The 24,037-nt window shown below is 47.2% G+C and overlaps 1 protein-coding gene and 1 long non-coding RNA gene across 2 annotated transcripts; one reads left to right on the top strand and one right to left on the bottom strand.

Annotated features, from left to right (window-relative positions):
- Nucleotides 1-287: 287 nt before the first annotated feature.
- Nucleotides 288-3,513, bottom strand: LOC120910730. Its single transcript, XR_005741553.1, has 4 exons — nucleotides 3,499-3,513; nucleotides 1,809-1,906; nucleotides 1,624-1,720; nucleotides 288-351 (listed from the first exon to the last, which is right to left on the bottom strand). It is a non-coding gene; the product is annotated as an uncharacterized LOC120910730 (long non-coding RNA).
- Nucleotides 3,514-8,000: 4,487 nt separating this feature from the next.
- LOC120910729 (gastrula zinc finger protein XlCGF26.1-like) lies at nucleotides 8,001-19,418 on the top strand. The gene is made up of 6 exons (XM_040322468.1): nucleotides 8,001-8,139; nucleotides 12,995-13,086; nucleotides 14,403-14,500; nucleotides 16,392-16,503; nucleotides 16,808-16,903; nucleotides 17,870-19,418. The coding sequence occupies exons 2-6, from the start codon at nucleotides 13,056-13,058 to the stop codon at nucleotides 19,354-19,356; spliced, it is 1,824 nt and encodes a 607-aa protein (XP_040178402.1). The 5' UTR covers nucleotides 8,001-8,139; nucleotides 12,995-13,055; the 3' UTR covers nucleotides 19,357-19,418.
- The last annotated feature ends 4,619 nt before the right edge of the window (nucleotides 19,419-24,037 follow it).

Genomic DNA, 24,037 nt, shown 5'->3' with positions numbered 1-24,037 from the left:
AAAAAATTATATATGTTTTTGGGGAATATTTATTACAGCAAAAATTAAAAAATATTGCATTTTTTTCAAAATTGTCGCTCTATTTTTGTTTATAGCGCAAAAAAATAAAAACCGCAGAGGTGATCAAATACCACCAAAAGAAAGCTCTATTTGTGGGAAAAAAGGACGCCAATTTTGTTTGGGAGCCACGTCGCACGACCGCGCAATTGTCTGTTAAAGCGACGCAGTCCCGAACTGTAAAAACACCTTTGGTCTTTAGCCAGCATATTAGTCCGGGGCTTAAGTGGTTAATGTCCATATGCACTTCTTCCTCCTCCTCAGATTTGACATCTGTCTGAGTGGCTCTGGTATCTGTGAATAAAGATGAGAGTGAAGCCCCCTGTACTGAGATGTATGAGAGACCCCAGAGAGTGTGTGTGGGGGGAGACTGGTCACGTCTCTTGATTGGTAAGGCACCCCATACATTCATTATTCTTTTTCATTCAACCATTTGATGTGGATGGCAGATCCCCCCTGTTGTGCTATTGTGTTGTGACAGCAAGGAGCCTTCACCGTGGTCACAATACAATGATCAGTACCATCAGCTATAGCTGCCGATGTTCTGTTGATACGGGTCCCCTGTCGGATAATGCCCGGGCTGGACTGCGCAGGCGCAAACGGAGCCGCCGAAAATCTCCGAGGATGAACAGCTGTTCTTCAGCTGTACACAGCACCTGCGCAATCAACACACCTGATGCTCGGGGCGGGTTATTAATTGAATACAACAAGGGGCGGATGCATACAGAAGAGGCCGCATGATGGGCAGTGCTTTTCTCAAAGGGGCGGGTTCATTGAACACAACAAGGGGAAGAGGCAACACGCCCTGCAAAGACGTGTAGTTTATTGAGAAAACCACCCCCAAAAAAATCAATAATACATCCGCCCCTTTGAGAAAAACACTGCCCATTATGCGGCCTCTTCTGTATGCATCCGCCTCTTGTATTCAATGAATAGCCCACCCCGAGCATCAGGAGCATGCGGCAGCTTGTGGCGCATTGATTGCAGATTTTTGGCGGCTCAGTTTGCACACGCGATACGCCTGCGCAGTCCAGCCCGGGCATTATTCGAAGGGGGACCCATCTCGTCAGAACACCGGCACTGATTGATTAGGAAAAATGTGAAATGCTGGTTGTACAGAAGTTGATCGCTAGATCGACTTCTGTACAGCCAGGGTGCCCAATACATGGATTGAAATTTCAATGGCCGGTTTAACACACAATGACTTAATGCAAGGAGGAGAGCCGGAGTCTAATAGAGGCTGATGTCTCCTGACCCCCCCACTGGGCACATACTGTCTCCCCATTACTGTCTACTGACAGAGGAGGGGGGAGAAGAAGAGATTGTTGTAGTGACTGAACAAGGAGGATCTGGGACTCTTCTCTGGATTGAGATTGCATTCACACCTGAGGGACGCAACGCGTTTGGCACCAAAGTAGCTTATGTACCCTTTTTGGCACTGAGCCAAGTGCGTTTCTGCATTTTTTTTGTTTTGTTTGGGGTGCCATGAAAAAAATAAGAGATTGTTGAAGTGACTGAACAAGGAGGATCTGTGACTCTTCTCTGGATTTAGTGTTTATTACTCACCTGTGCTGATCTCTGAAGGATCTTCCTCCTCTTTACACCAATCATAACCCCTCACACATGGCTCTTCTTCAACTTTAATGAGAATCAATCCCTCAACCTAGAAAAAAAAAAGAATACATCAAAATATTTAAACAGGATTTGGTCTGCTTTTTTATTTTACTCCTAAAAACTCAAGCTTCTCCTACCTGATCCTCCTGAGGGATCTCCTGATGTTCCTGTATGGAGTCCCGGGAATACAGAGGACGGGGACATCTCTCTGGGGGATTCCTGTTACTGGATCCATCTGTATAAACACACACTGACTGAATACATGGGCCCGGATTCACATACATCGGCGCATATTTATGCCGCCGTAGCGTATCTTCTTTACGCTACACCGACGCAGTGCAGAGAGGCAAGCACCGAATTCACAAAGCACTTGCCACCAAATCGTTTCTTAGGCGTAAGTCGTCGTAAGTGGAAGTGGGCGTGAGCCATGCAAATGAGGCGTGACCCCATGCAAATGATGGGCCGAGCGCCATAAAGATACGAATAACGAATGTCGCATGCGCCGTCCCGTGCACGCATCCAGTGCGCATGCTCAGAATCACGTCGGAACTACTCCCTAAGATACGACGGATCACTGCCTACGACGTGAACATAATCTACGCCTAGTCATATTCACGTACAATGTAAACGTCAAAAGATACGACGGCTTGTGTTCCCTGGTCCATACCTTTGCGTGAGTTGCGCCTCCTATATGGGGGAATAACTTTAAGCCGGATGTACGACTTATGCAAACCGCGTATATTATGCGCCGGGCGCAAGTACGTTCGTAAATCGGCGTATCTCCCTCATTTGCATAGAAAATCAATGGGAGCGGCAAATGCGCCCAGCATAATAATGCGCCCACAATACGACGGAGTAGGCAAGTTACGTCGGTCGTAGGAAGCCTATTTTTAGGCGTATCTTAGTATGTGGGTCGGCGCATAGATACGACGGAGCACATTTGTACTTACTTCGGCGTATCTTGAGATTCGTCGGCGCAAGTGCTTAGTGAATCCGGGCCATTGTTTCTATGGGGTAGATTCAGAAACAATTGCGTCTGCGTATCCATAGATACGCAGCGTAATTGCTTAGTTGCGCCTGCGTATCGACTTCTCCTGATTCAGAAAGCTCGATACGCTGACTGCAGCCTAAGATATGACTGGCATAAGGCTCTTATGCCGTCGTATTGTAGGCTGCATTCTTACGCTGGCCGCTAGGTGGCGTTCCCGTAGTGGTCAGCGTAGAGTATGCAAATTGCATACTAACGCCGATTCACAACCGTACGCGCGCCCGGTGTTCGCATTTTACGTCGTTTGCGTTCGTCGGATTCTGCGTAAGGCTGCTCCTGCTATTAGCAGGGGCAGCCAATGCTAAGTATACCCGTCGTTCCCGCGTCGCGATTTTTGAAAATTACGTCGTTTGCATAAGTGAATCGTGAATGGCACTGGGTGCCAATTACGTTCACGTTGAAGCAAATGACGTCCTTGCGACGTCATTTACCGCAATGCACGTCTCGAAAGTTTCCCGACGGAGCATGCGCACTACGTTCGGCGCGGGAACGCGCCTAATTTAAATGATCCACGCCCCCTACGGGATCATTTAAATTACGCGCGCTTAAGCCGGACAGTTTTACGGAGCGCCCGCGCAAATTACGGAGCTACTGCTTCCTGAATGAAGCGTAGCGCAAGTAATTTATGGAGGCGTAGCGTTAAAACGGTACGCTGCGCCTCCGTAAGAGTGCGCAGCCCTACCTGAATCTACCCCTATGTCTTTATATCAGAGGATGTGTATCTAGGGGGATCCTCAATACTCTTCTCTCCTTTACAAGAAATGGAAGTCTCCTCTTACCCGGAGATGTGAGGGGCAGCCGCTTCTCCATCATGACATTCGACTCTGTACTCTGAAAGAAGAAAAGTAGGAAGTCATCTCTGTTCATACTTGAGGCAACTGGAAAACAGTGGCGGCCGGTGGTAATTTGATTTTTTTTTTAGGGGGGGCAGCAAACAGTATGTCACCAACACCCCCCACCGGTTGGTCGGTAGCACTTACCCCATCCCTTCACCGGAGGCTTCCCTGCTCAGTGGCGGTGGCCTCCCATTCCCCTGCTCTTCACGGGTCATCGCGGCAGCGGTGGCTTCTGTTTCCTCCCTCCTCCTCGGTGGCCAATCTGGAGCCTTCTCTTTTTCCCCAATCGGAAAACGGGTCTCACCTGCTTCTGATTGGCCAGATTAAGGATCAGTGTTTCATTCACTGTTGTAACACCTGGGTGGGCTCATGGCGCAATGCTCTGCGTCACGAGCCCACCCTATTTTGAAGCCTATTAGAGCCTATGGCTATAATCAGGTGCTTAAAAAAAACACCCCCGCCGCTGTAATTCAGGCGCCCCAGGTCCTGAAAGGGTCTGGATGCAGGAAAAGAGGGGTCAGCGTGGCGGTCATAGATAGATTTATGCAATGCATGAATCTATCTATTATACATATAGGGGTGGCATGGATAGAGGGGGTGGCACCCGGGTGCCCCAAATGGACCGGCTGCCACCACTGGAAAATGTGTTTCTGCACAGGAAATAAAGTGCGCATTGTGTACCTGATAGTGACACGAGCAACTGTTCTATATAGTAATACCAGTAAAAAGTGAAACTTCGTAGTGACAGTTACCCAGGGCTCGACAAATCCCGGTCACCAGGTCGCCATGGCGACTAGAAATAGGGTCCTGGTGACTTGGCTTGGAAGGGGGGCCATCTGGTGGTGAGCCGTTAGTATTACAAGTTATTACCACCAGATGTGTAAGCTGGCGCCATCTGGTGGTGGCCGTTGGTATTACAAGTTAAACAGCAATTCTAATGTCATTTTTCACTATTTTTCACTATTTTCACTGCCATCTTCTTCCCTCTAATTAGAACCCCCAAACATTATATTTATTTTTTATCCTAACACCTTAGAGAATAAAATGGCGATCAGTGCAATACTTTCTGCCACGCCGTATTTGCGCAGCGGTCTTACAAGCGCACTTTTTTGGGAAAAAAATACACTTTTTTTAATTAAAAAATAAGACAACAGTAAAGTTATGCCCATTTTTTTTTATATTATGAAAGATAATGTTACGCCGAGTAAATTGATACCCAACTTGTCACGCTTCAAAATTGCGTCCGCTCGTGGAATGCCGACAAACTTTTACCCTTTAAAATCTTCATAGGTCGATGTTTAAAAAAATCTACAGGTTGCATGTTTTGAGTTACAGAGGAGGTCTAGGGCTAGAATTATTGCTCTCGCTCTACCAATCGCGGCGATACCTCACATGTGTGGTTTGAACACCGTTTACATATGCGGTCGCTGCTCACGTATGTGTTCGCTTCTGCGCGCAAGCTCGTCGGGACGGGGGCGCGTTTTCTGGCTCCTAACTTTTTTAGCTGACTCCTAGATTCCAAGCAAATTTGTCAAACCCTGCAGTTAGCTATACAATGACCTGGATAAACCTCTAATGCTGGCCATACACTATACGAAAATTCGGCCTGAAATTCGGTTGTTCAGAAAGATCTTTCGTTTTTCGACCAGTTAATGGGCACAAAAATTAGAAAATCGTTGGGACGTTTTTGAGCCGAAAAAACGAAGGACACATTTGGAAATTTTCTGCCGAACGAACGATAAATCGGAAGGTTAATGTGTTTCCCGTCCGAACTTTCTGCACTAAGTATATGTAAAAAAAACGAACCAATTTTTTTTTATTTTTTTTCACTGAACGATTTATCGATCATTACATGATCTCACTATCGTTTGCGCTCACGACCGAACGTTCGTTTTTCGAAAGTTTGTTCGGACGATTTTATGTGGAGTGTATGGCCAGCATTAGGCCGTTAGTTGCACAGATTAGCGGACGTAACGTAAGGGCAGTGATAATTCCGAGTGCAGATTCTGCTTTATTACAATTATGACCTCCACATGGTCCCGTACAGGGGAGGGCTGGGCCAGGGGGCAGGGTGGCAGCCGCTGCCCACTACCATTTTCTTTTTTATTCTGCCCTAGGAAGTTGGGCCGGGGGCACGGCCACAGTGGCTTACCCTAGCTGTTGCATTCTGGGAGTTGTAGTCCACGCTCAAGCTCCCGTGGGTGGAAATCAGAGCACCGCAGTAGAAACTACAACTCCCTGGGCCCGGATTCTTAGAAGCAGGAAGAGGCAGTGCCTGCCAGGGAGTCGGGACGCATGGCTGCAGGGCTGGGCGCTGGCTGCAACTTGACCCCAGGACCAGGAGCATTACCCCCCAGGAGGCTGTGGTGTGCATTACCCCCCAGTCTGCATTGATGGGCACTGGAGTTGGCTGCACTGATGAAGCTGCATTGAAAAACCAGGTGGGCCATAGATGGTGAGCTGATTCGGCTGTTCAATGGGCCACTTGACTGGACTTGCCCCCCAGGCTTAAGGCTGCCAGCCCTCCCCTGGTCCCGTACATATGACTATTGGTCAGTGTGTGCGCCTAATAACCTCCTCCGTTTGCCTGGGGGCTGTAGCAAGAACAAGCACTTAGCAAAGCATGCAATATGCTGCACGTAGGGTGACCACGTGTCCCGGATTGCCCGGGAAAGTCCCGCATTTTTCAGGTCTGTCCCGGGCATCTTTATTCCAGGACAATACAGTGTCCCTGAATGAAACTGACAGAGCCAACCCCACGGGCCAATCATTTGCCCACAAAAAAGGCCGCCATATCACTGCTTTACTCACTGATAGTACTTGTTCTGGCTGGGAATGCCTGGAGGAGCACAATCCCCGCCCCCTGCTTGTGATTGGAGAAATCATAAATCCCGCCTCTTGTGTCCAATCACTGTGCTGTGATTCGTTACAGCACAAGCTGATTTTGGGGAAGGGAGGGTGTCCCTGAATAGTAGTTTGGAAATGTGGTCACCCTAGCTGCACGCCACATTCAATTAAATGCAGGCTATGCTCATTTGAGTCTTAGGGGTGCAAGAGTAATAAAACATGAAGGTGCAATCAAAATCAGTTCCCTGTTGTACCCATTCTAGCATAAAGGACACTGACCTGACTCAGTCACATGGAACCCCTGTTATGTTTCATAATAAAAATACATTGGCCCGGATTCAAAGAGATCTGCGCATTATTTACGGAGGCGCAGGGCAACGATTTTGCCCTGCGCCCCCGCAAATTTGCTCTGCTGCCCTTGATTCACGGAGCAGAAGCGCCGTGAATTGCGCGGGCGTGCCGGCAAAATTGCCCGGCGCTAGAGCATGCAATTTAAATGATCCCGTAGGGGGCGGGAATCATTTAAATTAGGCGCGCTCCCGCGCCGAGCGTAGAGCGCATGCTCCGTCGGGAAACTTTCCCGACGTGCATTGCGGCAAATGACGTCGCAAGGATGTCATTTGCTTCCAAGTGAACGTGAATGGCGTCCAGCGCCATTCACGAATCACTTACGCAAACGACGAGAAATTCAAATTTCGCGACGCGGGAACGACGGGTATACTTTAGCATTGGCTGCCCCTACTATTAGAAGGGGCAGCCTTACGCTAAACACGCCGTACGGAAACAACGTAAATTGCGTACGCAGGGCTCGCGCAACATTGTGAATCGGTGTTAGTATGCAATTTGCATACTATACACTGAGCACAATGGGAGCGCCCCCTAGCGGTCATCGCAAGAATGCAGCCTAAAATATGCGTGGCATAAGAGCCTTATGCCACGCAGATTTTAGGCTGCAGACGGCGTTACGATGTTCCTGAATCAGGAGCATTCGTAACGCCGGAGCAAGTAAGCAATTGCGCTGTGTAACCTATGGTTACACAGGCGCAATTGCTTCTTGAATCTGGGCCATTATTACCTTTTCTTGACTGAGCCTTACACCCCCTCCAGGAGGAAGTCAGCACTACCAGAGCTCCTTCTTTACCTCAACCATGGGCTACAACAAAATGGCTGCTTTGTTCCCTGTCATTTGTCTCTGTCTGCAAAATATTCTAACATTACCTGCTTTAGTATCAGCTATGAATAACTAGAATTAACAGTCACGCCTTACTGGTCAATTTTTAATTAATTTACATGATTCGGGCTACAAGAAAATGGTCGTCGTTTTCAGCGCGCCCCTATAGATTCAATGACTCTGGGCTATGACAAAATGGCCGCCAGTCTTCTCCTCAGAGACGCGTTCTGGAAGGTTTCGCCCTCTAGCGTTTAATAGGATGTGGGCGGGACTTGGGGGGAAGATCAGCTGTTTGAGCGGCTTGCCTCCTCCTGGTTGTAGCGACGCGCCGCTGCTCGGTTGCTATGGTGATATGCACGCGCAGAGCCACAAGCGCATCGCACAGCTGTCTGGCTGCCATGGTGACGCGCAAGCGCAGAGTGAATGAAGTTTATAGGGTTGGAGGGGAGCAAGGCGGCCATATTTTTGCAGTCCTAATATGGACCACTGTTTTGAGAGAATTTGCTGTGCTTTCCATCAGCAGCTGGTGGTATGAGGATGGAGAGAGTGTGTCCAGTGAGGAGGAGGTAATAATATCTTCTTATTATGAGAGAAGGGGGTCCCTCCAAGCACTGTATGGGGGAGGGGGAGGTGTCATGTCACCTGAGTAAAGGACCATTTTCCTGCACGACCTTAGATAGGTGTACAATGGGGCCCTCACACGTCACATACCGAAACGTACGCCTTGCATCTCTTCTCATTTTTTTTAACCACTTAAGGACCGGACCAATATGCTGCTAAATGACCCAAGGGGTTTTTACAATTTGGCACTGCGTCGCTTTAACAGACAATTGCGCGGTCGTGCGACGTGGCTCCCAAACAAAATTGGCGTCCTTTTTTCCCCACAAATAGAGCTTTCTTTTGGTGGTATTTGATCACATCTGCGGTTTTTAGTTTTTGCGCTATAAACAAAAATAGAGCGACAATTTTGAAAAAAATGCAATATTTTTTACTTTTTGCTGTAATAAATATCCCCCAAAAACATATATAAAAACATTTTTTTTCCTCAGTTTAGGCCGATACGTATTCTTCTACCTATTTTTAGTAAAAAAAATCGCAATAAGCGTTTATCGATTGGTTTGCGCAAAATTTATAGTGTTTACAAAATAGGGGATAGTTTTATTGCATTTTTATTAATTTTTTTTTTTTTACTACTAATGGCGGCGATCAGCAATTCTTTTCGTGACTGCGACATTATGGCGGACACTTCGGACAATTTTGACACATTTTTGGGACCATTGTCATTTTCACAGCAAAAAATGCATTTAAATTGCATTCTTTATTGTTAAAATGACAGTTGCAGTTTAGGAGTTAACCACAGGTGGCGCTGTAGGAGTTAGTGTTCACCTAGTGTGTGTTTACAACTGTTTGGGGGTGTGGCTGTAGGAATGACGTCATCGATCGTGTCTTCCCTATTAAGGGAATGACGCGATCGATGCGCCGCCATAGTGAAGGACGGGGAAGCCGTGTTTACACACGGCTCTCCCCGTTCTTCAGCTCCGGGGAGCGATCGCGACGGAGCGGCTATAAACAAATAGCCGCGCCGTGGTCCCGGATCGCTCCCCGAGCGGACCCGACCTCCGCATGTAGCGGGGGGGTCCCGATCGGACCCCCCACCCGCTAATAGGCGAGGACGTACGTGTACGCCCATGTGCCTGTACGTGCCATATTGTGGACGTATATGTACATGCGGGGGTCGGGAACTGGTTAAGGACCGGACCGGATGCTGCTAAATGACCCAAGGGGTTTTTACAATTCGGCACTGCGTCGCTTTAACAGACAATTGCGCGGTCGTGCGACGTGGCTCCCAAACAAAATTGGCGTCCTTTTTTCCCCACAAATAGAGCTTTCTTTTGGTGATATTTGATCACCTCTGCGGTTTTTATTTTTTGCGCTATAAACAAAAATAGAGCGACAATTTTGAAAAAAATGCAACATTTTTTACTTTTTGCTATAATAAATATCCCCCAAAAACATATATAACATTTTTTTTTCCTCAGTTTAGGGCGATACGTATTCTTCTATCTATTTTTGGTAAAAAAAATCGCAATAAGCGTTTATCGGTTGGTTTGCGCAAAATTTATAGTGTTTACAAAATAGGGGATAGTTTTATTGCATTTTTATGAATTTTTTTTTTTTACTACTAATGGCGGTGATCAGCGATTTTTTTTGTGACTGCGACATTATGGCGGACGCTTCGGACAATTTTGACAAATTTTTGGGACCATTGTCATTTTCATAGCAAAAAATGCATTTAAATTGCATTCTTTATTGTGAAAATGACAGTTGCAGTTTGGGAGTTAACCACAGGGGGCGCTGTAGGAGTTAGGGTGCACCTAGTGTGTGTTTACAACTGTAGGGGGGTGTGGCTGTAGGAATGACGTCATCGATCGTGTCTTCCCTATATAAGGGATCACTCGATCGATGCAGCCGCCACAGTGAAGCACGGGGAAGCCGTGTTTACATACGGCTCTCCCCGTTCTTCAGCTCCGGGGAGCGATCGCGACGGAGCGGCTATAAACAAGTAGCCGCGCCGTCGTCCCGGATCGCTCCCCGAGGGGATCCGACCGCCGCATGTAGCGGGGGGGGGTCCCGATCGGACCCCCGACCCACGTCTAGGCAGGGACGTACAGGTACGCCAATGTGCCTGTACGTGCCATTCTGCCGACGTATATCTACAGTACATGAGGCGGTCGGGAAGTGGTTAAAATAAAAAAAATTGAATTACACCCCCCCCCGCGCTCCGCCGTGCCTACTAGCATAGGGGGGTTGTATTTTCCCATTATCTGTGCCCCTTTTTGATGATCATGTGCTGGTCGGAGCGGAGGGAATATTTGTTCAGTTTCGGACGCATGCCCATTCAGCTTCGCTTGCATGTTATTCTGCCTTGGCTCAAATCCTAGTCAGCCACCTGCCGATCTCCTTGCCTTCCCTGGCGGAGTGATCTTCCTCCGCTCCCCATCCAGTAGTAGCCGGGGCCCGGACATAGGTGTGCTCAGCCCATTGCATTAGGGTGTGCACCCCAAAGCTCAAACCTATTTGCATGTGTATATACAATATACTGATGGTGTCAGCAGAGCGGTGGACGGTGTCAGTAGGGCAGAGATTGGTGTCAGTAGGGCAGTGGACATTATTATTAGTTTTTTATTATATATTTATTTTATTTTAGGAGTCCCATTAGGGAGCTTTGGTGTATTTCTGTGCATTACTGCGTGTTTAAAGCAGTATATTCCAGTGTGTTACTGCACATTTAATGCAGCATATTTCTGTACATTAGTGCACGTTTAACGTTGTATATTTCGGTGTGTTATGTGCCATTTAATGCTGTATTTTTCTGTGCGTTACTGCGTGTTTAAAGCAGTATATTCCAGTGTGTTACTGCACATTTAATGCAGCATATTTCTGTACATTAGTGCACGTTTAACGTTGTATATTTCGGTGTGTTATGTGCCATTTAATGCTGTATTTTTCTGTGCGTTACTGCATGTTTAAAGCAGTATATTCCAGTGTGTTACTGCACATTTAATGCAGCATATTTCTGTGCATTAGTGCACGTTTAACGTTGTATATTTCGGTGTGTTATGTGCCATTTAATACTGTATTTTTCTGTGCGTTACTGCATGTTTAACTAAGTATATTTTGATGCAATCTGCACCACACAGGGTGATTAGTGTGTGCCCAGGAACACCTGGCACACCCTGTGCGCACGCCTATGGGCCAGAAGAATAGGACTTGTGAGGCGGGCGACGACGGGCAGAGAGTCGCTGATTGTTGCCATTACTAGTAAAGAAAAAATATGTCCCCGGATTTCATTTTAAAAATCTGGTCACCTTATTCTAGAGCCCCAACGTAGTATTTGGGTCCAGAAGAGGCACGGTTTTGGAGGGGCAGAGGTATTTATTTCTAGGAGGGACAACTGTAGAGTGAGGAAAGAAGGATTCAGGTCCAGAAGAGGTACAGTTGTGGATAGGGGGACAGGGGTATTTAGGTCCAGAAGAGGGGTTTCTGTAGAGGGACACAGGGATTTGGGTCCCAAAGAAGGACAGTTATTGAGAGAAAGAGGTATTCATTTTCAGAAGCGAGACAACTGTGATGGGATGTAGGGACTTGGGTCCAGAAGAGAGACAATTGTGGAGGGAAAAGGGCTGGAGAGATTCAGGTCCAGAGGAAGGGCAGTTGTGGAGGGGTGGAGGGATGCGTGTTGAGAAGAGGGACAGTTGTGGAGAAAAGGCACAGAGGTATTCAGGTCAAGAAGTGGGACAACTGTGGAGGGATGGAGGGACTTGGATCCGGAAGAAAGATGGAGGAAGGAGGGATAGAAGAATTCAAGTCCAGAAGAAGGGCAGGAATGGAGAAAAGGGATAGAGGCATTCAGGTCTAGAAGAGGGACAGAGGGATTTAGGCTCAATGAGGAGGGAAAGTGGACAGAGGACTTCCAGAAGTGACAGTCCTGAAAGACAGAGGGATGGAGGGATTTGAGTCCAGAAGAGGGGCAGATATGGAACGAAAGAGCAAAGAGAGACAGTTTTAAAGAAAAAAGAGATAGAGATAATTGGGTCCAAAAGAGGGACAGTTTTGGAGGAACAGAGGTATTAATTTCCAGTAGAGGGACAACGGTGGAGAGATGGAGGGAGGAAAGAAAGAGAGAAGGATTCAGGTCAAGAAGAGGGACAGTTGGGGAAAAGAGGGACAGGTATTTAGGTCCAGATGAGAGGCATCTGTGGAGGGAAGGACTAATTTGGGTTCAGAAGAAGGACAGTTGGGGAGGAAAAAGGGATACTTGGAACACCAGCCAATCATCTGTGTCTGCCGAGCACCTCCAAGCTAGAAAACTGTCGGACCTCGGCGACCCAATGCTTTTCATTTAGTTATAGAACTTCTCTTGTGGACGCCCAAAGCCACCAATGTTTGTCAGGTTTCTGGGGGTTCAAAAAGAAGGATGGAAGGATTCAGGTCCCAAAGAGGGACAATTGTGGAGGAAAGAGGGATGGAGGGGTTCAGATCCATAGGAGAGGCATCTGTGGACGGATGGAGGATTCAGGTCCAGAGGAGGGACAGTTGTGGAGGAAAGAGGAATGGAGGAGTTTGGGGTCCAGAGGAAGGCCCCCTACACACGGGACGCTTAGCCATCTCTGCTAGAAGACTTTCCTCCGGATAGCAGAAAAAGTGCCTGACATGTGTATGAGCATCAAGTGCTCGGGCATTAATGATTTTCTTTGATAAAATATTATAGAAGTTATTCTTGCCATTGAAATGAATGCATGCTCGAGCGCTAAACGTGCCTTTAGAGACTGCGCTAACAGCAACGTTTAATGCAACGTTAATGTGTGCTTGAGGCCCAATTGTTGCAGCTAAATCTTTATACACATGCCTATCTTTCAGACATGCTGAGAAGAAGTGGTATGCTTTTAAAGGACACAAAGATGTGTGAAAGGACATCCTGATGGAGAAGCGGCCGCCCCTCACATCACCGGGTAAGAGGAGACTTTCATTTCTTGTGAAGGAGAGAAGAGTATTGAGGATCCCCCTAGATACACATCCTCTGATATAAAGACATAGGGCCAGATTCATAAAGAGCGGCGTACATTTGTGCGGGCGTAGCGCAGCTCATTTGCGGTACTCCGACGTAACTCTGAGAGGAAGACCAGTATTCACAAAGCACTTGCTCCCAAAGTTACGGCGGCATAGCGTAAATGGGCCGGTGTAAGCCCGCCTAATTCAAAGTAGGCAGGTAGTGGGCGTGTTGTATTTAAATGAATCGTGACCCCATGTAAATGAAGCGACGAACGAACGGCGCATGCTCAGAATCACGTCGCAAATACTCCCTAAGTTACGTCGGCTCAATGCTTTCGACGTGACCGTAACCTACGCCCGGCCCCATTCATGTACGGCTTGCGCAAACGACGTAAAATACGACGGCTGTTCCGTCGTCCATACCTTGCATGGGCTGCGCCACCTATAGAGGTGTTTTATCTTTACGCTGGCGTACGCCTTATGTAAACGGCATAGCTTATTGCGACGGGCGTACGTACGTTCGTGAGTCGGCGTATCTTGCTCATTTACATATTCGACGCGTAAATCAACGTAAGCGCCCCTAGCGGCCAGCGTAAATATGCACCCAAGATACGACGGCGTAGGAGACTTACGTCGGTCGTATCTTGGCAACATTCAGGCGTATCTCATTTTAAGAATGAGCGCATAGATACGACGACGCACATTCTGACTTACGACGGCGTATCTACTGATGCGTTGGCGTAAGTCTCTGTGAATCTGGGCCATAGAAACAAACAGTAAAGCTGTTGCTCCACTTTTCTGGCGTTAATTGCTCTTGGTAATGTATTGTGCCAAATTCATAAAGCATTTGAGTCACCTTTTGGTACTGACAGCGACTCGTGCGCCAAATTCAGGTAGTTCTAATGAGTGTGCCAAATTTAAAATAAAATACTGACAGTTCATATCCTAAGAAAGTGAAGCTAATTAAAGAGGTTGTAAGTAGGGTTGCACCGATATCACTTTTTTAAGACTGAGTACAAGTACCGATACGTTTTTTAAGTACTCATCGATACCGATACTTTTTTAATGTAATGTGACAGTGGCACTAATATGCAGCACTGATGACGTATGGATTTTTCATTATTTACAATTCTTTTTTTCTTTTTCTTTTTTAGCCCTGTTGGGGGTTGGTTTGGTGAGATATCAGGGGTCTTAACCACTTCCATACAGGGCTGTTATACACACATCCATACCAGGCCTATTCAATTACAAGATCTAGTATGTGTGTTTCCTACAGATGGATCCAGTGACAGAAATCTCCCAGAGAGATGTCCTCGTCCTCTGTATTCCCAGGACTCCACACAGGAACATCAGGAGATCCTTCAGGAGGATCAGGTAGATGGAACAATGGACATTATTAAATAATACTGTATCCTGTGCCTGCTTTTTATGGCAGCTTAAGGAGTATAAAAAATAAAGAATTTAATTAATATACATACACTATATTGTCAAAAGTACTGAGACGCCTGCATTTACACAAACCGTGTTGAGTATAGCTTTGATTACCCAGACTTTTAGATCCTGGAAGGAATGTTCATAATGAATATGAATTCATCCCCAAACTGTTCCCACAAAGTTGGGAGCATGAAATTGTCCAAAATGTCTTGGTATGCTGACGCCTTAGGCCCTGTACACATGATCAGTCCAAACTGATGAAAACGGACTGAAGTTCAGTTTCATCGGTTCACCGATAAAGCAGACTGATGGTCTGATGTGCGTACACACCATCAGTTTAAAAACCGATCGAGTTCAGCGCGGTGACGTAAAACACAACGTCGTGCTGAAAAAAACGAAGTTCAATGCTTCCAAGCATGCGTCGACTTGATTCTGAGCATGCGCGGGTTTTAAACCGATGCTTTTGCGTACTAACCATCGGTTTTGTCCATCAGTCCGATTTTAAAGCAAGTTCTAAAACTTTGGACTGAAGGACAACAGTCCGATGGGGCATACACACGGTAGGTTTGGACTGATGAAACTGAACTTCAGTCCGTTTTCATCGGTTTGGACTGATCGTGTGTACAAGGCCTTAAGAGTTCCCTTCACTGGAACTTATGGCCAGATTCACATAGAACTGCGGCGGCGTAACGTATCGTAGATACGTTACACCGCCGCAAGTTTTCATTGCAAGTGCCTGATTCACAGAGCACTTGCGATGAAAACTATGCCGGCGGCCTCCGGCGCAAGGCGGGCCAATTCAAATGGACGTGTGCCATTTAAATTAGGCACGCTCCCGCGCCGGACCTACTGCGCATGCTCAGTTTCGCAAATCCCATCCTGCTTTGTGCGCCGTGACGTCATTTTTTCGAACGGCGACGCGCGTAGCGTACTTCCGTATTCCCGGACGTGTTACGCAAACGACGTTCATTTTTAAATTTCGACGCGGGAACGACGGCCATACTTTATACAGCAATACGTTTGCCGACTAAAGTTAGGGCACCTAAAACCACGACTAAATTTGCGACGGGAAACTAGACTAGCGGCGACGTAGCGAACGCGAAAATCTGTCGTGGATCCGCCGTAACTCCTAATTTGCATACCCGACGCTGGTTTACGACGCAAACTCCCCCCAGCGGCGCCCGCGGTACTGCATCCTAAGATCCGACAGTGTAAAACAATTACACCTGTCGGATCTTATGGATATCTATGCGTAACTGATTCTATGAATCAGTCGCATAGATAGAAACAGGGATACAACGGCGTATCAGGAGATACACCGTCGTATCCCCTTTGTGAATCTGGCCCTAAGAGGCCAAGACCAACCCCTGAAAAATAACCCCACACCATAACCTCCCCTCCACCAAATGATTTGGACCAGTGCACAAAGCAAGGTCCATAAAGACATGGCTAAGCGAGTTTGGGGGCGGAGGAACTTGACTGGTCTGCAGAATCCTGACCTCAACCCGATAGAACACCTTTGGGAAGAATTAGAGTGTAGACTGCGAGCCAGTCCTTCTCTCCAACATCTGTGTCTGACCTCACCAATGCGCTTCTGGAAGAATGGCCAAACATTCGCATAGACACACTCCTAAACCTTGTGGACAGCCTTCCCAGAAGAGTTGAAGCTGTTATAGCTGCAAAGGGTGGAACAACTCAATATTGAACCCTATGGACTAAGACTGGGGAGCTAATAAAGTTCATGTGCGTGTAAAAGCTGATGTCCCAATACTTTTGAAAATATAGTGTATTTTACATTTAACTTAGTATTGGTATTTCTTTTGTTATTCAGGGTACAGATATTGTTACCATTAAAGTGGAAGTAAAAGAGGAGGCAGAGGATACCGATGGGAGGGATGATGAGTCGTGTAAGGAGGATGAAATCCCTTCAGAGATCAGCACCGGTGAGGAATAAACATACATCCAGAGAAGAGTCCCAGATTCTCCTTGTTCAGTCACTTCAACAGTCTCTTCTTCTCCCCCTCCTCTGCCAGTAGACAGTAATGGGGAGACAGTATGTGCCCAGTGGGGGAGTCAGGAGACATCAGCCTCTATTAGACTCCGGCTCTCCTCCTCACATCATGTCATTGTGTGTTACCAGCAAAGAGACGTGACCAGTCCCCCCCCCCCCGCCCCCACACACACTCTCTGGGGGTCTCTCATACATCTCAGTACAGGGGGCTTCATTCTCATACTTATTTTTTACAGACGCCAGAGAGACGCAGACAGAGGTCAAAGACGAGGAAGTGGAAATAAGATGTGTGAAGATTAAAGAAGAGGACATTCCATTGGAGATCAGTACAGGTGAGGACTAAACACTAAGGCCCAGATTCACAAAGGAGATATGACGGCGTATCTCCAGATACGCCGTCGTATCTCTGAGTTCTGCCGTCGTATCTATGCGCCTGATTCTTAGAATCAGATACGCATAGATTTGTGTTAGATCCGACCGGCGTAAGTCTCTTACACCGTCGGATCTTAACTGCATATTTAGGCTGGCCGCTAGGGGCGTGTACGCTGATTTACGCCTAGAAATATGTAAATCAGCTAGATACACGAATTCACGAACGTACGCCTGGCCGACGCAGTACAGATATGCTGTTTACGTTAGGCTTTTCCCAGCATAAAGTTACCCCTGCTATATGGTGGCGTACATGCGGCGTACCAATATTAAGTATGGACGTCGTTCCTGCGTCAAATTTTTAATATTTTACGTCGTTTGCATAAGTCGTCCGTGAAGGGGGCTGGACGTCATTTACGTTCACATCGAAACCAATACGTCCTTGCGGCGTACTTTGGAGCAATGCACACTGGGATATTCCACGGACGGCGCATGCGCCTTTTGTGAAAAACGTCAATCACGTCGGGTCACAGAACATTTACATAAAACACTCCCCCCTATTCCAAATTTGAATTAGGCGGGCTTACGCCGGCCTATTTACGCTACGCCGCCGCAACTTACGGAGCAAGTGCTTTGAGAATACAGCACTTGCCCGTCTAAGTTGCGGAGGCATAGCGTAAATAGGATACGCTACACCGGAACAAAGATACGCCGATCTACGAGAATCTGGCCCTATGCACAAAAAAGAGTCACTGCAACAACCTTGGTCACCAGGGGGGCCTAGGTGTCCATTTACAGAAGGCTTTGTATGTTAAGAGGTGACGTAAGTTCATGGATAGGCTGTAAATATAATTGACAGATAAAAAATGTTAATAAAGGTTTGATGACCAAAAATAAAATAAAAAATGAACCAACCTTATTCCCTCTAGATGGACGATACCGGAAATATGACTCAGAGGAGAGTTCCGCCTCCTCCCTAGATAGTGAAGTTGAAGATTATGACATCACAGCCGCTTCTCCCTCAGAAAACACAATTTCCTCAAACCTCCTCAGTAGAATTTCTTCCAATCAACCAAATCCTATCACCCACCACATACTTCAAAAAGAGGCTGACGTTTTTCCATGCTCTGAATGTGGGAAACATTTTAAAAATAGGGGCAAACTGATTGTACACCAAAGGTCCCACACCGGTGTCAAGCCCTATTCGTGTCCTGAATGCAGAAAATCCTTCACAGAAAAAAGAAACCTTGTAGCCCATCAAGGGACCCACACGGGCGTGAAGCCGTATTCATGCCCTGAGTGTGGAAAATGTTTTTCAGAGAAACGCCCCCTTATTCGACACCAAAAATGTCACACGCAAGAGAAGTCCTACTCCTGCTCGGAATGTGGAAAGAGTTTTGCGGTGAAATCATGTCTGGTGAAACACCAGAGGACCCACACGGGCGAGAAGCCCTTTTCCTGTTCCGAGTGTGGGAAATGCTTCGTTCAGCAACACCAGGTCATCAGACATGAAAGAAGCCACAGAGGGGAGAAGCCACACACCTGCCCCGAATGTGGGAAATGTTTTACTGAAAAATCCTCTCTAGTTGCACATCAGATGCTCCATACGGGCCAAAAACCATTTTCATGTACCGAGTGTGGGAAATGCTTCGCTCTGAAAGCAGACCTTAACAAACATGTCAGGACTCATACAGGACTGATGCCGCACTCGTGTCCTCACTGCGGCAAAGGTTTTCCCGATAAAGCTAACCTGGACCGACATGAAAGGATACACACGGGCCAGAAGCCTTACCCGTGTTCAGTATGCGGAAGATGCTTTGCCCAAAAAGCCGACGTTAGTAAGCACGAGAGAACCCACATACATGAAAAGCCATATTCATGTTCTCGGTGCGGGAAGAGTTTTCCCGACATGACTCGCCTACAACGACATGAGATAATCCACACGCGCCGCAAACCCTATTCTTGCTCCCTCTGTGGAGAAAGCTTTTCAGATAAAGCTCGCCTTGACCGCCATGAAACGATTCACACCGGTGAGAAGACTTGTTCCTGTTCTTACTGTGGGAAATTTTTCGCCCATAAGGCTTTTCTAGCCGCACACGAGAGGATTCATACAGGGGAGAAACCTTTCTCCTGTTCGGTCTGCGGGAAACACTTTGCACAGAAATCCAACCTGGCCACGCATGAACGAACTCACACGGGTGAAAAACCATATTCGTGTTCTGTGTGCGGGAAATGCTTTGCGCAGAAATCCAATCTGACTACGCACGAGAGAGGACACACGGGGGAGAAGCCCTTTTCATGTTCAGTATGCGAGAAACGCTTTGCCAACAAATCCAACCTCACTACTCATGAGAGAACTCACATGGGGAATGCCATTGGTTCCTCCAATGACCAAGAGAAGGACCTAGTCATTTAAAATGGTTGTAAACCCTAATGCCGCGGACACACGGTCGTTTTTCGGCATGAAAAAAAACAACGTTTTCAAAAACGTCATTTAAAATCAGTGGCCCGGATTCAGAGAGCAATTGCGCCTGCGTAACCATAGTTACGCAGCGCAATTGCTGACTTGCTCCGGCGTTACGAATGCTCCTGATTCAGGAACATCGTAACGCCGACTGCAGCCTAAAATCTGCGTGGCATAAGGCTCTTATGCCACGCAGATTTTAGGCTGCATTCTTGCGATGACCGCTAGGGGGCGCTCCCATTGTGCTCAGTGTATAGTGTGCAAATTGCATACTAACACCGATTCACAATGTTGCGCGGGCCCTGCGTACGCAAGTTACGGAGTTACGGCGTCTTTAGCGTAAGGCTGCCCCTTCTAATAGTAGGGGCAGCCAATGCTAAAGTATACCCGCCGTTCCCGCGTTGTGAAATTTGAATTTCACGTCGTTTGCGTAAGTGATTCGTGAATGGCACTGGACGCCATTCACGTTCACTTGGAAGCAAATGACGTCCTTGCGACATCATTTGCCGCAATGCACGTCGGGAAAGTTTCCCGACGGAGCATGCGCTCGGCGCGGGAGCGCGTCTAATTTAAATGATTCCCGCCCCCTACGGGATCATTTACATTAGGCGCCCTTACGCAGGGCAATTTTAAAGAGCGCACACGCAATTTACGGAGCTACTGCTACGTGAATCGCGCGCAGCGCAGATAATTTGCAGGGGGCGCAGGGCAAAAACGCTGCCATGTGCCTCCGTAAAAAAGGGGCAAATCTCTTTGAATCCGGGCCAGTGTGTGTGGGCTTCACATCGTTTTTCGGCTTCTGAAAAACGTAAAAAAAAAATTCCGAACATGCTGCATTTTTTAATGTCGTTTTTCGTGTTGTAAAAAATGATCGTGTGTGGGCTAAAACTACGTTTTAAACCCGCGCATGCCCAGAAGCAAGTTATGAGACGGGAGCGCTCGTTATTGTAAAACTACCATTCATAATGGAGTAAGCACATTCATCACGCTGTAACAGACAAAAAAGCGCAAATCGTCTTTTACTAACAAGGAATCAGCTAAAAGCAGCCCAAAGGCGAATGGAACTTCCCCTTTAGAGTGCCGTCGTACGTGCTGTACGTCACCGCGCTTTTTTCATCATTTTTCAAAAACGATGGTGTGTGGGAAACATCGTTTTTGATGATGAAGTTGGAAAAACGTTGTTTTTTGGACATGTTGAAAAACAACGTTTTTTTTTCATGCCGAAAAACGACCATGTGTACGCGGCATTACATTTACCCAGTGAAGTGATTGGCCTCAGGTGATACACAGAGATGAAACAAATTCTCCGACATAAGTTGTACCTGTTTCTGTTCTCTACAGACGTTCAAAGTGATGAAGTTATAAGCTTGTTTGAGAGTTCATAAAAAAGGGGGGGGGGGGAGCTGACGTTGCACTCTGCAGAGCTCAGTGAGGAGAGCTCTGAGCGCTGATTGGAGGAAAGGGACACACATTCCTTCACACAGCACACAGGAACAGAGCTGAGTCTCTCAATCTGCTAGAAGTCACTTCCCTGTCATTATGTATCTCTTGGTGTCAGGAAAACATGTCAGAAGTGATTCATGCCGATAGCAGAGGAACGAAGCAGCAGACACAGTTGACAATAGTGCAAGTACACACAAAAAAGCAAAAAAAGTTTACTACCACCTTAACCACTTAACGCCCGCCGCACGACTATATACGTCCGCAAAATGGCACGGACAGGCAGAAGGACGTATATATACGTCCCTGCCTAGACGCGGGTGGGGGGTCCGATCCGGACCCCCCTGCGGCGGGCGGATTCCCTCGGGGAGCGATCCGGGACGACGGCGCGGCTATTCGTTTATAGCCGCTCCGTCGCGATCGCTCCCCGGAGCTGAAGAACGGGGAGAGCCGTATGTAAACACGGCTTCCCCGTGCTTCACTGTGGCGGCGCATCGATCGTGTCATCCCTTTTATAGGGAGACACAATCGATGACATCAGACCTACAGCCACACCCCCCTACAGTTGTAAACACACACTAGGTGAAGCCTAAAACGTTCAGCGCCCCCTGTGGTTAACTCCCAAACTGCAACTGTCATTTTAACAATAAAGAATGCAATTTAAATGCATTTTTTGCTGTGAAAATGACAATGGTCCCAAAAATGTGTCAAAATTGTCCGAAGTGTCCGCCATAATGTCGCAGTCACGAAAAAAATCGCTGATCGCCGCCATTAGAAGTAAAAAAAAAAATAATTTATAAAAATGCAATAAAAACAATCCCCTATTTTGTAAACGCTATAAATTTTGCGCAAACCAATCGATAAACGCTTATTGTGATTTTTTTTACCAAAAATAGGTAGAAGAATACGTATCGGCCTAAAAAAAGTTTATATATGTTTTTGGGGGATATTTATTATAGCAAAAAGTAAAAAATATTGCATTTTTTTCAAAATTGTCGCTCTATTTTTGTTTATAGCGCAAAAAATAAAAACCGCAGAGGTGATCAAATACCACCAAAGAAAGCTCTATTTGTGGGGAAAAAAGGACGCCAATTTTGTTTGGGAGCCACGTCGCACGAGCGCGCAATTGTCTGTTAAAGCGACGCAGTGCCGAATTGTAAGAACGCCTTTGGGCATTTAGCAGCATATTGGTCTGGGGCTTAAGTGGTTAAAGAGCACCTTCAACTTGCCCCCCATTTTTTTGATTCTGCCCTCACTTACGTGGTGGTGTTGTAGGCACACTTCAGATATTCACCCAACCACTGGATCCAGTGTTGTCCCGCTGACATCCTTCTGTCAACAGACACTGCTGGGTCCCGCGCCACCATGTTATATGTGACGTCACCAAGAAGCCTGCTGGTCTTCCAGGTTCAGCCGATGGGGCCTCGTGATGACGCGCCGCTATGCTTAACCCTCCCTACTTATTGAATTAATGACCAAAGGCCCTCTGAGATATGTGACGTGCATATCCCAGGAGGCCCAGCGATCGCTATGCATGTCAATCGTCTAAGCGAACGATGTGCATTTAGGGGCGGGGTCACGCTGTTTGCAAACAAAAAAGCACTGCCTGATTCGTGGGGAGGAGGGGTGGAAAAGGGGGGACTTGATATAGAGGGCGAAGTCCGCCTTAGGTATTTCACAACAAGACTTCATTGGTCCTCAAAACTTCATTACAATTTTGACTGAAAGTTCTTACCCAATGAGGCCTCCTAAACTATTGGGAATGTATATTTAAATAGAACATTTGCTCCTCTCCATAAGAAGCTTTTCTCTTTTACAAAGAAAAAAAGCCGCTGCTCCAGGTGTATGATGATAACCTGAGGTGGAATATCTCGTAGAGTGCCAGCTCCGGCCCGCCTCCATGGCAAACTTTAAAAAAAAGAAATGGCTGCACATCCAGGAATTCCGATTGCCTTTTATTGTTCAAAGTGATAACACCAAAGACACCAACACAAGGTCACGTAGACGCGTTTCATACAAACACCTTGGGGTAGATTCACGTAGATCCGCGTATCTTTGCGGCGGCGTAACGTATCCGATTTAAAGCGGTGGTTCCCCCTTAAAAACGACTTTTTCTTATTCCACTGCCCCCCCACATTCCATCACGATTAAGGCTCTTATTATTTTTTTCATGCTGTACATACCTTAGTACAGCATATTCACCCGTGCATCCGGGTTGCGAGTCCCGCGGGAGTGGGCGTTCCTCACATGCTGGTGATTGACGTTTTGCCCAAAAACGAGCTCCCCCCCCATCGCGTAAGCCGCGTCACGATTGGCGAAAGGAGCCGAACGGCGATGCGCATGCGCAGTATAGCGCCGACTCGCCGTTCGGCTCCTTTCGCCAACCGTGACGCGGCTTACGCAACGGGGGGGGGCTCGTTTTTGGGCAAAACGTCAATCACCAGCATGTGAGGAACGCCCACTCGCAACCCGGATGCACGGGTGAATATGCTGTACTAAGGTATGTACAGCATGAAAAAAATAATAAGAGCCTTAATCGTGATGGAATGTGGGGGGGCAGTGGAATAAGAAAAAGTTGTTTTTAAGGGGGAACCACCCCTTTAAGTTACGCCTTCGCAACTTAGACGGGCAAGTGCTGTATTCTCAAAGCACTTGCTCCGTAAGTTGCGGCGGCGTAGCGTAAATCGGCCGGCGTAAGTCCGCCTAATTCAAATGTGGGACAGGGGGCGTGTTTTATGTTAATGTTCTGTGACCCGACGTGATTGACGTTTTTTTCCCGAACGGCGAATGCGCCGTCCGTGGAATTTCCCAGTGTGCATTGCTCCTAATACGCCGCAAGGACGTCATTAGTTTCGACGTGAACGTAAATGACGTCCAGCCCCATTCACGGACGACTTACGCAAACGACGTAGCTTTTTTAAATTTCGATGCGGGAACGGCGGCCATACTTAACATTAGTACGCCGCACTTACGCCACCATATAGCAGGGGTATCTATACGCCGGGAAAAGCCTAACGTAAACGGCGTAACTGTACTGCATCGGCCAGGCGTACGTTCAAAAATTTGCGTATCTAGCTGATTTACATATTTAGACGCGTAAATCAGCATATACGCCCCTAGCGGCCAGCGTAAATATGCAGTTACGATCCGACGGCGTAAGAGACTTACGCCTGTCGGATCTAAGGGAAATCTA

Source organism: Rana temporaria, chromosome 8 (assembly GCF_905171775.1).
Source record: "Rana temporaria chromosome 8, aRanTem1.1, whole genome shotgun sequence".
NCBI lineage: Eukaryota > Metazoa > Chordata > Amphibia > Anura > Ranidae > Rana > Rana temporaria.
The sequence above is the reverse complement of the archived record's forward strand: the minus strand, read 5'-3'. Positions and strand labels throughout refer to the sequence as shown.

Coding starts and splice junctions, on each gene's coding strand:
- LOC120910729 (XM_040322468.1), top strand. CDS start 13,056: ATGGAGAAGCGGCCGCCCCTCACATCACCGG. Junction 14,501..16,391: donor AGATCCTTCAGGAGGATCAG/GTAGATGGAACA, acceptor TTTGTTATTCAG/GGTACAGATATTGTTACCAT. Junction 16,504..16,807: donor CCCTTCAGAGATCAGCACCG/GTGAGGAATAAA, acceptor TATTTTTTACAG/ACGCCAGAGAGACGCAGACA.